This window comes from Tyto alba, unplaced genomic scaffold (assembly GCF_018691265.1).
Source record: "Tyto alba isolate M040663 unplaced genomic scaffold, T.alba_DEE_v4.0 Super-Scaffold_14, whole genome shotgun sequence".
NCBI classification, from domain to species: domain Eukaryota; kingdom Metazoa; phylum Chordata; class Aves; order Strigiformes; family Tytonidae; genus Tyto; species Tyto alba.
Window position 1 is genome coordinate 44,373,279 of NW_024881276.1, and position 14,528 is coordinate 44,387,806.

The window sequence follows — 14,528 nt, forward strand, 5'->3', positions numbered from 1 at the left end:
GTCTGCATTAGACTGCACTGCATTCAAATAAAATCTCCTACTTTCTTTTTCAGAACACCTTTCATCTGATTCGACTCTCTCCAGCCCAAGTGCCCTGAATTCTCCAGGGCTGGGGGTCGAAGGCTTGAACCGTAGGAGGAAGAAACGCACCAGCATAGAGACCAACATACGTGTGGCCTTAGAGAAGAGTTTCCTGGAGGTCAGTGATCCTGTTGCTCTGCTCAGCCTATAAAGAAATGAAGAAACTTTGCTTAACAATCATATCTATTAGAGTGAACCCATTACTGTGCTATTTAGGAAAGTACTTGTACTAAACAAGGTGAATACGAAGGCTGTGCTGAGAAGCACACATCAAGGTCTACTTCACTTAAAAAAAAAAAAAAAAAAGCAACAAAACAAACACACACAAAACCCCTCAAAAAAACTCATTGGTTCTTGCAGTTCGCTGACTACTTTGTGATTTCGCATTCCAAGATACTGAGCCATAGATCTAAGCTTGATATTCTGCACATCAAAAAGAAGAAAAAAAGATTACCCTTTCTGAGGATGGATAAATGGGGTGACAGTCTAAACATACATAATGTGAGTTTTTTAGCTGGCCTTATGTTACTCTTGTTAGGCACTTTGTGCAGCTCTATGAGCAGATAGCCTCTGTAAGTAGTCTATTCAATCTACCTGTCTTTCATTATAGGTCTAGACAACTTGGGGTTCATTTGGCTATTGCTATAGTTAATCTCTCCTATTCTTTTTCGAGAGATGCTGAAAGAAAGATATCCTTATCAAGGTCTAGAATTCCTTGAAAGATTAACTCACAAGTCAGATCCCTTCTCTCAAAAAGAAGCATGTGAGCCTAGTCTTCATCACCTGTCTCTGAGGAACACAGCTTACTACTGGTAGAAATGTTCCTGTAGCTAGGAAGATGGAGGGCAGAAGTATCTGCTATGACCAGATTCTGGATATAAATGGCCCATCCAGATTTCTGCCTAGCGAAGAAGCAGCTATAATATAAAACTTCAGAAGGTGGTTTCACAGCTTTTCAAGTACCGTTTCCTTTTCTCAGAACCAAAAGCCTACCTCGGATGAGATCACCATGATAGCTGACCAGCTAAACATGGAGAAGGAGGTGATCCGCGTTTGGTTCTGTAACCGGCGCCAGAAGGAGAAAAGGATCAACCCACCCAGCAGTGGTGGAACCAGCAGCTCGCCCATCAAAGCAATTTTCCCTTGCCCAACCTCACTGGTAAGAATCAAGAAACTGTGTTGATAAAGATGACTGGAAGAGATAGTTCTACTGTGCTCACTGTGGAAGTTGCACATGCTCCATCTTCTTTGGACAGCAGAGTTGTTCGCACAAACTTATATTTTACTGACATTTTAAATACCCCACTTGCAAACTATCTAAGAGAGAGAACACTTACAAATCAGGCACTAGTTGAGCCTTCAGTTTGGGTGTTTTATTAGTCAGCTTGTGAGTAAATATTCTGATTAGCAAAATTGCAGTTGGGGTTATTGCTTTGAACATATTCCAGATAGTAACTCCAGTTTATATCTGGACTTTCTCTCTTGCCCAAACTTTTTTTGGTAAAATAATAGTAATAAAAAAAAAATGCTTAACAGCTCTACCCCTCTTCTCTTTTTTTTTGGCTGCCCTGGTAAGTAGATGAGCAGCAGTACAACATATCATTTGGAGACTTAAGTCACACAAATCCAATGACACTGTTGTTGCCACTTTTAGTCAGGAATGATTTATATTAAAAAAGACATGGAACAAAGGAACAATTTAGCTAATACTTATGTAATTAATTTCCCACACTTGTATTTGCCTCAGGTAAACACAAACTTCATGAAAATAAGAGTAACAAAACACATGCATCAAGGTTCCTTCAGCATCTTTGCTACCAATGTCCATGGAGGTCTGTTTTCATAAATAGAAACAGTAGCTATTAGATTTCATAGTAGCTATGCTAATAGGAATGTGGTGGAATTTATGTAGCCTGTAGCTGTCCTTTTGTAGTATTTATTCCACCCTCATCACTGTAGTAGCTAATATCTTCCAGTACTTCATTAAACCATTAATTTTGGTGATGTGTCATTCTTTTCCCTCATCCCTGTCTCAGGATGTGTGCATGCATGCCTCTTTCGTTTCAGGGGAAGGGATGTGGTAAATGTACTTAGTCTTTTTATTTATTTTTTTTTTTCCCAATTGGAAGGCAAGGTTGCATGCCTTGCTACCAAAGCAGAATGTAGTAAGATTTATGATAGTGTGTTTTAGTAACCAAGCAAGTTTATTCAGACTGCAACTTCAGAAGGCTTTCCTACATAAATTTCCCTTTTGTTATAAAGTGCCACTGTAGGTAAGAAATTGAGGTGTTAACCACAGTCTCCATTTTTTTTCAGTAATGTTTAACTAAGCATTTTCACTCATTGTAAGCTGCTCTTAAGACAGTGCTACCACTCAAATGGATATTCCAGCCCTGCTGCCCCCAGCCTTCACTGGCTATGTGTTTTGTTGATTCCTTGTGTCAGCTGTGGAGATTATGTGTCTATAGGATGATTGGGCTTTAATAGTTTGACTGCAAATTAACCATGTGAAGAACAATGATCCATTTTCAGTATGACTAGATAACCAATCTGACTGGTAGCCTGGCTGCACAAGTGCGAGGGCTCTGAAGCAGGATTGGAGGGGAATGCTCCTTTTGATGGCAGCCTATTTTTGCATTGGCTGAAGTCAGTGATTGTAACCACGGGGTTAGCTGTATTAATTCTAGGTTGTCCACTGCCCTGAAACATGGATTGTGACCTTGGCCTTAAGTGTTAGGTGGACTGATGACAGATACGATTGTCTGGGCTGCATTAGTGGGAAGTGTACTATGTATCTAGCTCTTCTTTATTTCATACACTATTTGAGATGGGCAGAAAGCTTTTAGATTTGTCCCAGTTGCCCCAGTCTTGTTTAAAATGCATGATGCATTTGACTGCCTATAAAAGGATATGCAGCATGAGAGAGATTTCTCTGATAATAAACTTAAGGTAAGAGAGTGAAAAGGAGAAAGGTTTTAGCCTATATCCTTGGCTATGTTCTCTTGGGCAATTCTAAAGGATTCATTTCTCTCATTGATGTATAACAGCCTTCAAATACGGTTGGACACCATTTCTTGTCCATAAAAAGTCCTTCTCTCCTTATATTTCATTTTCCTCATAAGCAAGTTCCTTCAGCCTTAAATATTTGGTGGTTTTTATCTGTCGTGTGCAGTGTACTGTTAGCGTTCTTGTAATTAGCTGTTCACAAGTAAAATTAACTAATGTCATTTGAGTGTTTTAAATTTCAGAGATCGTTCCTCTGTCACGAGGAAGCTTATCAAAGTAGAGCTTATAGTTCGGTTGAGTAAAAACAAAATGTTATTCTGTTTATCCATGTAAACATATTACCCTAAATACCTCTGGTAATGCTGGGACATTTAAATAATTGCATCAGAGAAAGAGATTTGGAGCTGAAAAGATGTTTAAAGAAGAAAAAAACCCATGCAGAAATAATATGTTTTGTGACTCTTTCTAGAAGAGTAGCTCTCTTAAAACAAGGTGCTGTCTTTCGGGGGAGGCAGAGAGGGAGGACTAATTTGCAGTGCTGAGATAGTGTGGATGTAATGGATGTTACCTCACTTCAAATACTGAACGATTAAGAATAAAGATATTTCTGGTAATTAGAGAAGGTACTATAGTTGGTCTACTGAAGGATAAAGCAACCACAGAAAAGTTAGTTTATACGCAGTGTTTTCCCCGATAACTTCCTCAGCTGAGGATGGGAAGAAAGAAATCCAAGTCTAGTAGCCAACTCTTCCTCTTTTAGCAGTTGAGCAGTTGTATTCTTTTTTGACCTCCAGGTGGCAACCACGCCAAGCCTTGTGACTAGCAGTGCAGCTACAACCCTGACTGTCAACCCTGTGCTCCCTCTGACCAGTCCTGCTGTAACTAGTCTGTCAGTCACAGGTAAGGGCTGATTTCTCTTGCCCACACGTTAACCCCTACTGTTTTCCCCTTTTAAACTCTTCAAAAAGTCTTTCAGGATTGGTCACTGGTATCCCAGGACATTCTTGTCATTGTTCCTTGTTATTCCACTAGGAAACTTCAGTCTTTGTGACCGTTCTGTTGACTTTTCTGAGGCTAAAATCACAGGTGATGCTGAAATGAAATATGCTATATTCCACTGCTAGCTTCTAGAGCTCTTCAGCCTCCTGTTGGGATTTGTCATTTCATTGTAGTCTGAGCTTCTTATTTGGACTCTTGGTGCTTCTTGGTCCTACAGAAATGTTTGTTTGTCTCCCTTACAGTTGGATATGCAGTTCAGTTCAGGTGGGTAGTGGTTTCTGTTCAGTCATATCTGTGATTTGTACTGATCTAACCAGAATCAACCTTCTAGGCACAACAGAAACCACCTCCAACAACATGGCAACAGTGATTTCAACAGCACCTCCGGCTTCTTCAGCAGTGACATCACCCTCCCTGAGTCCTTCCCCTTCTGCCTCAGCCTCCATTTCAGAGGCATCCAGTGCCAGTGAGACCAGCACAACACAGACAACCTCCACTCCCTTGTCCTCCCCTCTTGGGACCAGCCAGGTGATGGTAACGGCATCAGGGTTGCAAACAGCAGCAGCAGCCGCGTTACAAGGAGCTGCACAGTTGCCTGCAAATGCAAGTCTTGCTGCCATGGCTGCTGCAGCAGGACTAAACCCAGGCTTGATGGCATCCTCACAGTTTGCGGCTGGGTAAGGATGAATTTTTCACACCCTTTTAGGTGAGATGACAGGAGAGGGAAGGAGAATTCTTGGCATAAATTGCTTTTATGTATCACTATTTTCTGGTAGCTCACTTGGTGATTCTAAGGTCATGTATCTCAAATTCTGAATGTTTTCTTGTAGATGGTAATTGGCCATTCCCATCAGTGTACACAAATATTGTATTCATGCGACAGATGAAAAAGCTGTCTTGCAGCAGTGTTGTTATTTGATAAGTCATCCATCCCACTGCAGAGCCTGACATAAGAGCTGTAACTTACCAGTGAATCATAGACTCTGTTCTACTAATTGTAAAATGGAGAACTAGCTTAGACTCATGGCACACTTCTATTCATTTCTCCATCATAAGCAAGAAGCTGTAAAAGATGCATGACGATGTATTGTTGAAGGTTTATTTTTAAAAAAGTTGCTCTGAGAGATGAGTCTTTGTTTCTTCAGTTCCTCTTGACTTACATCCTTCTTATCTGAGTTTGGGAGGTGATGATAGCTCTCTAACGAGTGGCAGTTTCCTCAAAATGCAAGAATATTTTTGTAGCAACAATCAATACAAGTCATGTATTTACAGTGCCTGTACTTCAGGCATGTCGCTAACCACACAGCTGAAAGGCAACATCTACTCAAGGCATCATGAAGGAAAAACTAAAATAAACTAAAATTAGCCCTTAATCTCTGGGCTTTCCTCCTCCCTGCCTGCCCCCATGCCACCCCCCCAACCCCATTTGTTTTTTTTTTTTTTTTTTTGCTTTTTTGTTTGTTTGTTTGTTTGTTTGTTTTTTGTCTGTTTTGGTTTGTTTGTTTCTTTCTCTTAGGGTTTCTTTGAGGGGTGGGGGTGGTGTTTGTGGGGATTTTTTGTGGGTTATTTTTTTTTTTTGTTGGTTGGTTGGTTTGTTGGTTTTTTAATATGATGGTGTACTTCTGAACAGTGACAGCCTTTTCTTAAAAGTAACACTCCTTCCCTTTGTCTTTGTTTCTTCCACGGTCTTGCTTCCTGCAGAGGTGCCTTACTCAGCCTCAATCCAGGGACATTAGGTGGTGCTCTCAGCCCAGCCCTGATGAGCAACAGTACACTGGCAACTATTCAAGGTCAGTAGTGTTCCTTTTAATGCATCTCTCTCGTACAACTTCAGTCTACGTGCTTTGGTTTTCTCTACCAAAAAAGCACACTGACTCCTCAGCACTGGACATAAATATTAGAGGAGTAAAGATTTTACAAAATTTAAATGCTCAAATACATTTTATGTATCACGGAGATAAGAGCAGGTGCAACTTTAGAAAGCAGATTAAAACTGTGTATGATCTCGTAGTGATTTACAGGAGGCATTTAAGATACTGAATGATATCTGGATCTGGAATTTATTTTGTTATCATACCCCCATTGGCATGTATCTCCAGCAGGTTAGAGATTTGCTTTTTATAGCTCTTCTAGCGTAAGCTTGAGCAGAGTTGCACTGTTTTGAGGTCTGTTAGGAGGGCAGTTCCGAGCAAGACTTGATCCCGAATTCTTGTCCTCGTATGTATTTAAAAAGAACCCACAACAATGAACCTACCTCCTAAAGTCCTTATGTAGAACTTTAAATCCATAAATCCTTATTCAGAGGAGTAAAGATTTATTTTGGATGTTCCACGCAGTGAGAAATTTCCACTGACTTTGGCAAGAGTTGTTCTCAGTTCACAGTTTCTCATCTGTAAAAACTAGATAGTACAGGTGCCTAAAGAACTAGCTAACCTGTATATTCAAATATCCTCTAAACTGGCTTAACAAGTCCTGTTTTCAGGGTACAAGAAAGAACCATTTCATAAAGTGTCACAGGTACCTTTAGGAGATCATGATCCAAGGCAGACTGAACCCTGTAGGCTGGTGAGAGTAAGTTGTAACAGTGGTTATATATCAACATTTAAAATGTTACGCTTAAGGCTACATGACCTTCTTCATCTTGTGATAGCTATCATTTCGTGTGAACACGCATCTCAACCCTTTCCAGTACAGGTTGCTCAAATGTACAGGTTTTCTGTGGCAGGAAACGCAGAGCTGTATTGCACTTAAAGATCTGAATAAAGGCATGATGGAATTAGTTTCGGAGCAGATGACAGAGGGACTTCAGTATCTGCAAGGTCTTGTCCACTCTTCATAAAGAGTGGTTTAATTAAAAAGCAACCTATGACGAGATGACTGCTGTTAGCGGTGTAGAGAGCACGCCTATCAGAGGAAGGAAAATGCAGAGACCAGTTGCTTTTAGGCACATTTAGCATTATTGCTTACTGCTAATGTTATCTCCTCCCTGCTCAATTTTCCCTCTTTTAGCTCTTGCATCTGGTGGCTCTCTTCCAATAACATCACTGGATGCAACTGGAAACTTGGTGTTTGCCAATGCTGGAGGTACTCCCAACATCGTAACTGCCCCTCTGTTCCTGAACCCTCAGAACCTTTCTCTGCTCACCAGCAACCCGGTTAGCTTGGTCTCTGCAGCTGCAGCCTCCGCAGGGGCCTCTGGACCAGTCGCCAGCCTTCACGCCACCTCCACCTCAGCCGAGTCCATCCAGAACTCTCTCCTCACGGTGGCCTCGGCGAGCGGGGCCACGTCCACCACCACTACTGCCTCCAAGGCACAGTGAGCCGGGCTGAGCTGTGCTGCCAGCAGCCTGCTTCACTGTGCGGTGGGATTGGCTGCCAGCGGGGTTTATAAACTGCAGATGTGATGGGCATCCTCTCACCATGTTGCTGGGGACAAGGGAGAGAAGGAAAAATATTAAAAAAACAAAAAAACAAAAAAAAAAAACAAAAGCAAAACAGGAAGGATTTAAAGCTGGGACAGACATTTGCCTAATTTTATAATAAACACTGTCTTTTCAGGATCGCTTCATGGATCGGAGAACTTTCTAACCAAAAATGTAAAAAACAAAAAAACAAAAAAAAACAAAAAAAAAACCAACAAAAAAAAAAAAAGACAAAAAAAGTGAAAGGACTACTTATCATTTCCAGCAGTCACAATGACAAGTTAAGGTGGGTTATCAACTCAAACATAGGAAGGGGATTTCTTGTTTCTTTTTGGTCTAAATATCTTTCTTTTTTAATTATCATTTATAGGTCTGTTGTACAGGCCATTATGTCATACAAGGTGTTTATAATCGTATCAATCGTGTTGGGGGTTCCTTTCTTAACTGGTACAATTTAGGCAGGCCTGTATTACTGGTGTATCTCTATTATTATTATTATGATTATTATTATTATTATTTTTATATATATAGTTTGGACGCGTTTGTCTTTTGCTCCTGGATTATTTTCAGTGAGCTCCCACACCATGGGGGGAGGGCGGGAGGGTAGAGAGGAAGAATGGAGCACAAATAGACTTTCTGTCCTAATCTTCTGGGAACGTTCTGAACAATTTCCTCATCCTTGAATTTGTCTACTGGTTACTCATAGGGGTCAGAAGAATTTATCTTCATCATTTGTGCAGGAAGCTCAGTGTAGCAGTAGAGATCATTGTGTGCAAACTTCCAGGCCGGTCTGTGCTTTTTAAGCAGAGGTGGGAATTAGTTACCAACTGCAGCTCTCTTCCCAATTATTTAGACAAAATGGCCAAATTCTGCTCTGAGCTTTGTGTGCATGGTTCCTTTTTACTTCAGAGAGTGGGATTTGACCTCCTGAGTCTGGATTGTGTGACATACCGATGGCTCTTCTGTTCTGTTGATTTGATTTTGCTGTTAAGGGTATATACAAATATTTAAAAAAAGTCAAGCTACCCAAGCTAATTGGCAGTATGTAAACCAGCATTTATAGTCCTAGGTTCCCACCAGGTGAATTGATAGAAGATTCCAGAAGGTCACATTCTCCCTGTTCACAGCATTATTCCTCTTCCATTGATTCTGACACTTCCAACGTTGTATTTAGAAAAACTTTCTAGTAAAAAACGTGTTTCTGACTGCAGAACACAGAAGCCAACAGTATAAGAACGGAAGTTTCCATCGTTTATGCCAACACAGCAGAGCTGACTCTGGGACTTTGCACATACCTGGGTGATCTCGTGTGGTCTCTGAGCTGTGATGCTGGTAGCTATGTAAAAATGACAATAAGCATCTCTGACCAGAGTGTCGGGGCTTGCCTGCCACTGGAACTATCTTTTCAAGGTTGATTCTGATCCATGTAGCAAAGGAGATTTACGTGGATGAGGAAGAGTAACGAACTGTACAGAAGTTAGATCTGTATATTCTTAAATATACAATCTAGTATCTGAACCAAAAAAAAAAAAAAAAAGATTTTTAAAAAGAGAAGACTGGATCACTGCAATGCAGTTCACTTTGAACTTTCCATTCCTGATGGATTTAAAGGTTTCTGCCATAGGTTTAGTGTATAAAACTAAATTACTTTTAGCTAGTGAGGGTATTAGAAGAGTCCCTTTCCCTCCCACCGCCTTTTCTTTTGTCACCGGAGTGTCCTAAAATAATGAGCTGATGCAGCTATGTTCATTTTGTTGATGATTCAGGGGGATCCTGGAGCTTCTCATCCACGATCCAGAAGGCAGCAACTTTAAACTCTACATATGCTTTGGTTTGTGACCTGAGCATGTGGGATTTGCGTTTGCACTCAAGTGGCAGAACCCCTTATCTCTCCCCCCACTGCCGTGTTTTTGCTCTGTTCATCTCTAACTCTCCACCTTCCTATTTTACTGAATATTTAAACCAATTATCCCTAAAATGTCAAAACTAGTGAACTGCAAGCAGGGAAACTAACAAATGTCCGTCCACCGTTTCTAATGTGTTTTTGATTTTTTTATGTTTTATTTTTTTAAAACTAAGCTTGAACCAAAGTCAATTTCTAGCAAGCTGCTGTACTAATGGACTAGTTTGTATAAGTGCAGTTCAGATGCAGAGAGGCGATAGATGCTACTGACAATTTCTTTTTCATTTGTCTTTTGTTTTTATTAATTTTATATAAAAGTTGCTGCTTGTTTTTAATCTTTTTTTTTTTTTTCTTTTTTTGGTTGGTAATTTGTGTTATCCTTGGGGCAGACTCTTAACTTGATTTTAATTTGTTTTCTTTTAGTTGATGTGTAAATAGAATGGCAATGTCAGAGGATTGTTAATCCAACAGGTCCCACCCTCATCCCACCAGTATGGATAAATCTAAGTATTTTTGATGTGTCTCTATGAGTTCAGGCTGGGCAGGAGACTTCTAGGGCTGTGAATAATACTGCAGAAATGGAAATGGCCCACCAGTAATAGCTTCAGAGCAGTAAAAGGTATAGCTGGGTGAGCTTCAGGGAGGTAGGGAAGAAGTAGGAGAGGAGGTGCTGGTACCCACTATGCTGGTCTGGAGGCCACAGCACGGACTACAGTTTCTACCAAAGGAATGCAAGTCCCTGGGACTTGTGTTCAGTGAAGTAAGAGAATGGGGAAAACTGCAGCTATAACGTTCGTTCCTGACTCTGAAAGTTCCCGCTTACTTACATGCCTGTGCAAAAATACGATTTATCAGGACGATTTTTTTGTTAAAGGGTGGGGGATACTACAGGTCTTTTCTCCGATGTATCCTCTGCTCCCTGAGGGGTTTGTGGTGGGGTGGGGGGGCACAGTCCTTGCATATATCTAGGAAACACAAAGAAAGGTGGGCCTTAAATCAGCGGAAAATCCTCTCTCCACAGTTCAAAGAGACTGTGCCATTAGCTGTCTAAATAAGTTTTCATGTCCCATTCTTGCTGGTTTGTGGTTGGGAGAGGGTCTTGTTGAGTACATATCTGGAACACTAATGCAGCTTGGATGGTTTATTTATTATAAAAATCTGCTTTTTTTCCTGACTACCTTTGCATTGGTCACATGGCTTTGGTGTGAGCACCTTATACCCCCTTACCCTCCTCCTCTCTACCCCATCATCCCCTCTGGGGCCCAGATTCCAGGGAATTTCTTAGCAAGTCTTTTTCTAAGAGAAACTGGAAACTCGGAGTAGCTACATATCCAGAAAGGGCTTGCTTTTGCTTGCAGAGGCTGACATAATACCCAAACAGCACATACCGCATGGTGTTCTTCACCAGCGTGCTCTGATTTGTTGTCCTAAGACATCCCAGTGACTGACTGTCACTCCTGGGAGCCTGCTTTTTATCCCTAGCAGTGTTTTGTCTCACAGATGCTGGCTACCTCCAGTGTTGAGGTGAAAGAGGGAAATCAGATTGGCAGTGGCTGTACGTCTGCCCACTTAGAGCACGTACACTCCTTCAGAGCATGAAAGGAATATGAGATCATGTACTAGAATTTAGCAGAAGTTTCTTTTTTAAGTCATAACCATGCTGACAGCAGAAATTGATGTATCTGAGAAGAGACAATAACTGTATACAGGCCTAGTAAATATGATCAGAAGGAATTTTGTAGCTTGTTAGAAAAGGATAATAGTGTCTTTTTCAGAGCTCCATGTCTTCGTATTTAAAGATGTGTGGGTTGCTTTTCATAGTTGCTAGCATGCCAAAGTACATATTCAGGAAAACAGGTGAAAACTCTCTCATTATAGCCAAGGACAGTTAGCTCAAAAAGCAGGAGATTTACAGAGACACAAATACAGATACACCCTGCAGGTCAAGAACAATTTAGGAAATGGCTTCAAGATGTGGTGGTGTAGGCTGGTACTGAAATCTGTTCTGATGTGAATAAAATGTATTCCAGTTTGGCTTTAGCACACTTGATCTCCCCAGAACACACTCTCTGTACTCACCATAGAATGATTCATGAACAGCTCACAGAAGGCACGCACAGATATGGCTGCTTGCAAGAGTCACACCTGTCTATTTAAATCTCTTTAAGAGGATTTATTTGTTTCTGAGTTACTGTGCAGTGTGTGTTAGTCTAAGTACATTGTTATCATGTCACTCTGAGATGGTGTGTATGTGTGTGCACTCAAAAAATTGTTGGGGAGATACCATGCTTGTTAGGTGCACAAGTACCTGATTTTTGAGATTTTTTTTTTTTTCCCAGCTCATAGGCTAGTGTCACTTCAGTTCACTTTTTTGTCTTTCTTTGGGTAACTTGTGATGGCACATCATTGCTCCGCTACTTCTTAAGAGCCTCCACTTCAATAAATAGTTGTCAAAACACGAGTTAAATTGGATTCAAAAAGTCACTTTACCATGAATTGGAAAGCTGTGCTCGGCTGAACCAACAAGGAGAACATGCTTGAAAGTTAGTTGGATCTTCACGCTGCTGTTGTGCAGTAATTTTGTTTGTGCTAGTGAGCTTATCTTGTACTAGAAAACTAATGTGCCAGAGCATGAGGAGGAAGAAATTTATTCTGATGGCTCGAATTATAGACCTTTTATGACATCAGAAGCTTCAAGTTTGAATTTTATCTTTCAATGAACAAGCTGGCAAGGAGATTTTCAGTGGAAACAGTAAAGCTCCTAATGTATTTGCAGTTACAGCTTGTGATTTTTTTACCTTTTAGGTTAATCAGGGGGATGTGAACACTGGTTGAAGAAGTTATCTGCTGATCTTAACACACAGCAACAAATGTTCTCTCGTAGTATGGTGGCTTTTCATTTGAGCAAGAGCAATCCAATTCTTTTAATTTTACATACTTTACAGTGAGCATGAGATGTAGGCAAAAAATTATACTTCTGATCTTTTGGTATCTTGAAAAAATTTCTTTTAAAAAGGAAAAAAAAAAAAAAGTGTAGGAATAACCAGAGTTACTCAGGGGGCAATAGGAGAATGGCTGTTACCAAAACACGTTAGAGAAAATTCTCAGTGTGCATCCATGCCAACAATTGTGTGAGCAATAGAAATTTTTTTTTTTTTCCACTTCTCTTGGAACTATGACCTCAGACCTTGGTTTGCTCTGATGTTTAAATGTCGCCTCTGTAAGCCTTGTGGTGTGCTTTGGCTGAGCACACATTTCTGCAGTTGAGTTACTGAAGGAGACAGCAGTGTTCACTCCTTAACTTCCTGCACGTTCCTGTAGAGCAACATTCTTTAAAACAGAAATTCTCTCTTTCTTTGTTACAAATGGAGCAGAACACCCCTGTAACTATACCACAAATACTAAACCAAAACAGTATCTAAATTACCTTAAATATCAATCGATATTTTCTTAAATAAAGATTCACTTTACAAAATCATCTTAGAGAGACAAGGAGCTTCTCATGGTCATTTGAGTGTTTTGGGTCAGACAGAATAGGGCACCTGGTCCAAACTTTCAGTGGTGCTTGGTTTTTGTAGATCTGTTTATTGCAATGTTAACTTTGTTAAGAGTAACTATTCCCCGTCCCTGTTCTGCCTGACATGGTTAAATGATGTTTATCCACAGGGCCTGAGCAAACCTGTTGGATGTACCCCTGACTGTTGCCTAGGGTGGAGTGTTACCAAAGGAGTAAGCTACCCTGCTGCCCCCCACTGGGTTTATGGTTGTCAGTCCTCACACAGCCAACACAAATTCCTTTATATTTTCACAACCAATACCTCTTGCTTCTCCCTCCCTTTCCAAAATACTATAGCAATACAGAATTCAGAATACATACTTTGCAGAGGTTCTACCCTTGTCAGACATTACATCTCACTCCTGTTGCTGCTCGTGACTCTTTCTCTTCTTTCCAGTAGGGAGACCCCTAAAATACTTCAGAGATTTTTGACAGAGGAGGCTTTGTCATAAAGTTATTGGCTCACAGTTTGCAATTTCTTAGAACGTTTAGATCTTTGACTTTGTGATCTGATGGTACCTTGTTCCCTGTATGTCAGCACAAGTACTTTCAGTGCTTTTGGAATGATGAAAAGAAGCAATTCCTGTACTTGTGTAGCTTCGCAGACAAACATACAGAGTAATGCAGGAAGAACTTCTTGATTTTTTTTTTTTGGTTTGTTTATCTTCACTGGATCTGTCTGCCACTTCTCCCAGGACGCTCTTAGTGGGTACATGCTCTGAGCTTTTAGCCCTGTGGGATGCTGTTAGAAGGGTGTTAGGAAGTTTGCACTGGAATTACAGATAGTTTAAGTGTGGGAGAAGAGAAAAGACGCCTTTTAGTTGAGTAGACAAATAAGGTCAGCATGTAGAACGTATCAGGTACTTCTTTTCCGACCAAATTCCTAGAACCGAAGCAACTACTGGGCATTGTCCTGGGGCCACTTTTAGCTCCACCTGCAATACCCTGCTAAGAACCGTCCATAACTGGAATAAACTGGGCCCCCTCCTTCCCTCCCTCCCTCCCTCCCTCCCTCTTTCCCTCTCCCTCCTTGTTCCTTCCCCCGTCTTCCGTCAGCGAAAGGTAGCACCATACAGCTCTGAGAACAATACTTGTGGGTAGCAGCTGGCTTCTGGCACCTTCATAAAATACCTCAGCATAGCTTAGCATTGTCGCAGAACTGGTTTTAAACTGAAAAAATCAGAAGAGAAAAGCAAACTTTATAAATAGTGGAGATAATTCTAGCTGTAGAGTTTAGTTGAACTGATGTTTATTATGATTGATAAACATGATTATGCTGTATGTATTTGAGATCCTGTTTATAGGTTACAACTTTATAGGGTTGGGTGGGGGTGGGTGGATGTTGGGGGCAGAGAAGGGGGTTGACTGTGTTAGAAGGAAAATGTTTGCTCATGAATTTTTTTCCTTGTATCTGTCTTGCCAAAGGAAACATTTTGTCGCTCCTGGGTTTGGGATTGTTGTTTGGTTGGTTTATCTGTGGTCTAATCTGCAGCACAGCACGTGGTGGCATGCAGGTTACTGATTGGGTTGCTGTTCAGGGTCCTTTCGAGTGTGCGCACAC

General features: G+C 40.9%; 1 protein-coding gene across 14 annotated transcripts in view; it reads left to right on the forward strand.

Annotated features, from left to right (window-relative positions):
- POU2F1 (POU class 2 homeobox 1) overlaps positions 1-14,280 on the forward strand; it is a 122,893-nt gene extending 108,613 nt beyond the window's left edge. For 9 of the 14 annotated variants that reach the window (XM_042788465.1, XM_042788466.1, XM_042788473.1 and 6 more), the window contains 7 exons: positions 54-199; positions 442-582; positions 1,061-1,240; positions 3,882-3,987; positions 4,418-4,763; positions 5,788-5,876; positions 7,096-7,646. In XM_042788465.1, the coding sequence (XP_042644399.1) occupies positions 54-199; positions 442-582; positions 1,061-1,240; positions 3,882-3,987; positions 4,418-4,763; positions 5,788-5,876; positions 7,096-7,406 (1,319 nt within the window). In that variant the 3' untranslated portion in view covers positions 7,407-7,646. Of the gene's footprint in view, positions 1-53; positions 200-441; positions 583-1,060; positions 1,241-3,881; positions 3,988-4,417; positions 4,764-5,787; positions 5,877-7,095 lie in introns of all 14 variants that reach the window. The other 5 variants (XM_042788471.1, XM_042788472.1, XM_042788476.1 and 2 more) reach the window with 2 other exon arrangements.
- Positions 14,281-14,528: the final 248 nt, after the last annotated feature.